This window comes from Chelon labrosus (genome assembly GCF_963514085.1).
Source record: "Chelon labrosus genome assembly, chromosome: 17".
Lineage (NCBI taxonomy): Eukaryota > Metazoa > Chordata > Actinopteri > Mugiliformes > Mugilidae > Chelon > Chelon labrosus.
Window position 1 is genome coordinate 17,296,128 of NC_140350.1, and position 6,189 is coordinate 17,302,316.

A 6,189-nucleotide genomic window follows, 5' to 3' on the forward strand; every position below is an offset into this window, starting at 1 on the left:
AGGAAATTCAGTGGTTATAATCCACTCATCCACCCAGGCAGTGACAGCAGGATTACAGCAGAGACTTCATAAAAGAAGGCAATTAAGACAGCATATGGCAATGCACTGCCCTGAATTCAATTACCCTCTCTGGCACTTTTCAATTTTCTTTAATTAAGTGGATTAAGAAGAAAGGCATGTTCTCCAAGTTTTTAAAAAAAAATGATTAAAAGTCTAAAGAAAGATGAGAGGCAATGAAGGGGAAGCAACTCATTTCTGCTCATGATTAGTCACGGGTGTTTGCCATAGGAATTCATGTTTCGTGCGACAAATTGATTTTGTTCATCATGAGACGGAGAAATGATCCGTGTCAGGCCCGCGCAGCTGAGAGGTTTGTTTACGGCATTCTTTTGTTCGTCTTCTTCCTCTCTTAACACTTATTTTTTGCACTTTTTCCTCCTCCAACCAAGATTTAAGCTGTTGCGCGTTGGCCTTTTCCCGTCCCGCTGCACGAGCATATGCCCATTATTGAACTTCCCTGAAGCTGTTTTTTAACACATGGTTTCGACTGCAGTAAAGCGGAGGATCTAGTTGACAGCATTGCCATCAACACGAGGCAAAGTGTGACAGATTTTCCTTTCAAACTTTCACAACCAGGTTGCTCTTTGTATTTTTGCCCCCAAACCCTGAACTCTGTCACTGTTCCTCCGTCAAATAGGTTCAATATGTCTCCCATGAATAATGAGAACATTTTTTCCCTTACATTTTCTTGCATGTAACTCCAGCCCGGTAAGAGAGCGAGGTCTGTGTAGTTCAGTTCCCTTTCCTGCACCAGTTAATTTGTGTCTTAAATTCACAGATTTTCCTGTTGTGATTGCCAGGAGTGTTTCTGAAGCATGAATAATCCCGTTTTAATAGGCCCACGGTAGGATCAAGATTGTTACAGATATTACAGATTGACAATACATTATTATCAGAATTCATATCTATTCCATGTTGGCTTTTTCTCATGTATCAGTTTTCGTGTATTCGCTTTACTCTTTTAAAATAAACCTCAAAGAAGAAATCGTCAGTGTTTTTTTTTGTTCCTTTCCTCATTTGTGTTTTTTCACGTCTGACAGGTCAAACACACATCTGTGATTGCCCCCTCTCCGATTCTCATTTCCTACTGTTCCTATTTCCTCTCAGCAGAGGTCATCAGCCCATTACTTTGCATTATCTGTCATCATCAAAGAGGATGGATCCGCCTGCAGTATTTGGTAGCGGTGCAGTTCTCCTGCACAGGCAGAGGGGATTGATCTGCTCCTCTGCTTCCCGATTAAAGAGACTACCTTTGTTCTTGCCAGGAGCCCCATGCTTGTCCTGGTAAATTATCTTCCATCCCCTGTCTGCATTTGTTACCATTAGACACCGGTTTCCTCGGTGCCACAGAACCCATCAGGGTGTCCTGCCTGCGGTGGGCAAAACAGGCTGCAGTTTGTTGAATTCTCAGATATTATTTTCTGTGAAGGCTGGTTTGTCTGTTAATAACGGCTTTACACAAAAATGATCATTGTAAATATGCACTGATCAGGTATAGCATTATGACCACCTTCCTAATATTATGTAGGTCTCCCTTGTGCCTCCAAAACAGTTGAGACTCATCAGAGAATGGACATGGGCCTATGGGTTGAGGGGAGGGGCATCTGTGGCTCATCCCACAGATACTTTCAGTACACAGATCAGTTTGGGATCTAGTGAATTTGGAGGCCAGGTCAACACCTCGTGCTGTTCTTCATGTTTTTTGATTTGTTCCTAAACTGTTTTTGCGTGTGTGCCCGGCTGCTGGGGTTGGGGTGCCTCGTTTGGTCTAGGTAGGTGGTACATGTCTAAGTAACATCCACACGAATGCCAAGTACGAAAGTTTCTCAGCAAAACACTGTATTGTCACAATGTGCTCAATGTTATTTACTTGTCCTGTCAGTGGTTTTAATGTTGTGGCTGACTGGTGTAAGGCCCTGTTTTTTATATCTTAGTACACAGGAGGGACCTTTTAGTGCTGTACTGGAACTATTTCACTTATATATATTAAGATATTTGCACTATAAGAGAATTATAAGAATTAAAGTATAGCTGTTTCCATGTCTCCCAACTATCTTAAAATAAAATAATAATAAAAACAATAGGAAACAGAACTAGATATGGCCAATTTTAAAATAGGTCTATAACTTTGAGGACTGCATTTTGGTCCAACAGGAACAGCTGTTTTCTTGATGTTACATGCAGTTGGTGACTCTTGTGTAATACCACCATTCGTCTGCAGAGCGCGCCATATTTTCCGCAGGGCGCAGTTTGCTATGTGTCCCTAACGACTTCCCGTCTGCGACGTATCAAACCCGGAAGAGCTACCTTTCTCCTGACACGTAGCAACCGCAACCGAGTTGGCAGGGCTCTGGGCAGATTTGTCAGACACCACAGGTACGAGATCGCACTGTGATGCTTCTGTATAGTAAGAAATAATGATTGTTTCCTAGAAATAAAAAAAAAAGCCACTGCTGACATTATGCGCAAGATATGCAAGCTAGGTTTCCGCTATTTTTTCTGCTAGCTTTAGCTAACCTCAGCGTTAACGTTAGCCTCGCTAAGATTAGCAGCTGTAGTGTTACTATATTAGTTTCGTCTATAGGTGGTTGTCAGTTTAGTTACTAATGCTAAACAAGAATTATGATTGTTGTCTAGGGTTTTGCCGGTGAAACTGACTACTTAAGCTTTAAATGTTATGCTATGTTATGGGGAAGTAGCTAACGTTATCCCTAATGTAGCTAATCAGTGCCGTGAATTGTCATGAAAAGCGTGTAAACATGGATATTTAAAAGATGTTTTAAAATGCAATTACTCAGATAAGTGTTCGTTAAGCTACTTATGTGTTCGTTAAGCTGAACATTTGGCCCATATGGTTTATGAGTTGTGATTACCAGGTGGTGTTGTTGTGCACAGCTGGGTTTCAAAGGTTAAAAGACTTTTATTAGGCTACCGGTTGAGATTTAATGTTTACTCTATCAACAAAAAACAAGTTATATACTCTAAAATACTGTTTATTCATTAAATAACACAGTGAACACGCCATTTATGTCAATATATTGCTGTCTGTATTTACACTGAGCTGATAAACTATTCTCCTGTTTCATTAACACAGTACGAGATGTCTGGGTTTGACAACTTCAACACAGACTTCTACCAGTCCAGCTACAGTGTAGATGACCAAAACCAAGCTGGCTATGGCTACAGCAACGCTGAAGCCCCCTACGAAAAGTAAGTGAAGAAAGATTTTCTTACCTATATCACCCTCAGCTGTGGACGCCTTTAAAACTAACCTGCCTTCTTATGGTTTTGCCTCATTTGACACCTTCTAAGTGTATTTCAAACAAAGTGTCCGGCTGTTACTAGTAGAAGTAGGCTCATTGTAAACTAATTTATTATTCTCAAATATGTGTTTCCCAGGCAATACGGCCAATACGATTACTCTCAGCCCATGGGCTACGCCACCCCGGGAATGATGTCGCCCCAGCAGCCGTACACAGGACAGATCTTCCAGCCCGCACAGACCTACACTCCATCCCCGACACAGTCCATGTACAGCAGCAGCTTTGATGACGAGCCGCCACTGCTAGAAGGTAGGTGAACCGCAACCACAACAAATCCTCATCTTACGTCATACTATAAGTTGGGATCTAGAATGTCAACAATCCTGTGTTCTTATTCCAAAGTGTCAGAAAATTAAGCAGATTGAAGTTGATTCACAAGTTTGTTCTTAATGTGTGATATGTGCGTTGTAATTTATGTGTGTGAAGTCACACCTCAAGGCTGTTCCGAGAAGAAATCCCACTTCTGTCAGAGGAGGAGTTGTCCTTTTAGGGGCCGTCCACACAGAAACGCTTTTTGGTGTAAACGCATTTGTTTTGCATCGTTTTGGCCGATCGTCCACACGAATCCTGTAAACGCATTGCCCTAAAACGCACTTTTTTGAAACCGGGTCCCAGGGTGGAAAAATTCGAAAACGCACCTCTTGCGTTTCTGTGTGGACAGCGAAAAACGGAGAGAAACACCCCTCGAGCAGCCTTCCACCTCTTATATCCCGCGAGACGTCTCATAACAACATCAACAACAATGGCGGACTACATGCTCGTGTTCCTGCTGGAGAAGATATTGAGCCTATTAGGGTTACCAGGGCAAAATATCATTTCTCCTTGAGTTTGGTTTCTTCTAAAGCCGATTTGTAAACAGCGCTCAAGCTTTATGCGCATGCTCCGCCTCTTCCTCTCCGTTTTTTGGTGAATTTCTGAAACTGAAACACCGCCACCTATAGGCCTGGAATATGAAGTAGCGTTTTCAGTCTGTTGAAACGGATCCGTGTGGACGCGGATATTCTTGAAACGATGCCATTGAAAACGGAGAGGGAAAAGATCGTTTTCGTACGTGTGGACGTGGCCTTAGTCTGCATTCACAAAGCTCTGAAGAAAAGTCTGTGTACACCGATCAGCCACAACATTAAAACCACTGACAGGAGAAGTGAACAACGTTGACCATCTTGTGACAAATCAATGTTCTGCTGGGAAACTTTTGGACCTGGCATTCATTCGTGTGGATGTTACTTAGACATGTAGCACCCACCCAGACCAGACCAGGCAATCCCACCCCATAACTCCTTGATGGCAGCAGCCATCCCCAGCAGGATGCAGCCTGACACGGGCACACACACAAAAACATGAAGAACAGCACAAGGTGTTGACCTGGCCTCCAAATTCACTAGATCCCAATCTGATCAAGTATCTGTGGGATGATCCACAGAGGCCCCTCCCCTCAGCGCATAGGACCCCCACTAACAACATTCTGTTGTCAGACACCACAGGACACCCTCAGAAGGCCCATGTCCATTTTCTGATGAGTCACAACTAGGGTTGCAAAGGGGTGGAAAATTTCCGGTAAATTTCCAGAAACTTTCCATGGGAAGTTAAACTGGGGAATTTTGGAAATATTCCAAATTAGAAACTTTCCATGGGAATTATGGGAATTATTGGGAATTTATGGGAATTAACTGGAAATTGGGGGTAATTTAAACAAACTGTATCATATCCAAACATAAATGTAAATATTTTTTGTCATAAGCAGACATCCATGCAAAATAATACAAAAACATGACATTTCAAAAATAGCTTTCATTTAGCACCTAACTTACCAGATAGTTAGCTACTGTATTAATACATTTTTATTTAATATTTGCAAGTTAAACATTAATAACGTTATAGATCAAATATATGTACCCCATGATATTATCAAAACTTACTTGACTTTATATAGTCCGCGGGCTCAAATGTGTGGCTTCAATAGTCTTGTGCTTTGAGCTCAAAAGTGTGGCCTCCAGGCTTCATGTAGGGGGCGTGGCCTCAATAGCCCTGCAGTAAGCAGTGTGCTGTGTGCATGTGATTGAGGAGTGTACTTGCATTAAATCTGGTTGTTTTAGCCAAGACTATGCTACAATATATTCCCCCCAACTATATTTAAGTTCCCTGTTAAGGGCCAACCTTCAATTTTGTAAATTTCTTATTTATTCCTGTTTATTCCCATATATTCCCGTTAATTCCCGTTAATTCCCATATATTCCCGTTAATTCCCATGGAAAGTGTCCAACTTTGAAAATTCCCGGAATTTTGCAACCCTAGTCACAACTCTTTTGGAGGCACAAAGGACACCTACACAATATTAGGAGTGTATTTGAGGATAGATGCTTTTTTTTGTAACCGTGAAAGGCCTGGTGCTATATAGCAAATCAGTAGTAGATGGTGTATTCCTTTAAAACAAGCCTTTTGTGTGTTTCCTCATTTGTGGAATCATTTTCTAGCATTCAGTTTGCTTGACGTGTGTTTTCTCTGTCTTCTCTTAGAATTAGGAATCAATTTTGACCACATCTGGCAGAAGACCCTGACGGTGCTCCATCCAATGAAAGTGGCAGACGGCAGCATCATGAATGAGACAGACCTCGCGGGCCCCATGGTCTTCTGTTTGGCCTTTGGAGCAACACTTCTCCTGGTAAACTGTTTGGTTGATTCTTGCAGAATTATTTAACAGAACCATCACAGTTTCTTGTGCTCTCCAGTTTACTGGGTTATTTTCCTATATGCTTTTTTTAGACTGAAATGATTTTGGAAAACCAATCTACCTTTGATCTATGTT

At 41.8% G+C, this 6,189-nt stretch overlaps 1 protein-coding gene across 1 annotated transcript in view; it reads left to right on the forward strand.

The window, feature by feature from the left end:
• The first annotated feature begins 2,344 nt into the window (after positions 1-2,344).
• The window catches only part of yipf5 (Yip1 domain family, member 5), a 5,906-nt gene continuing 2,061 nt past the window's right edge, over positions 2,345-6,189 (forward strand). Inside the window, exons 1-4 of the mRNA XM_084564102.1 lie at positions 2,345-2,436; positions 3,155-3,270; positions 3,460-3,632; positions 5,900-6,045. Of these exons, the coding sequence (XP_084420228.1) occupies positions 3,161-3,270; positions 3,460-3,632; positions 5,900-6,045 (429 nt within the window). The 5' untranslated portion in view covers positions 2,345-2,436; positions 3,155-3,160. The remainder of the gene's footprint in view (positions 2,437-3,154; positions 3,271-3,459; positions 3,633-5,899; positions 6,046-6,189) is intronic.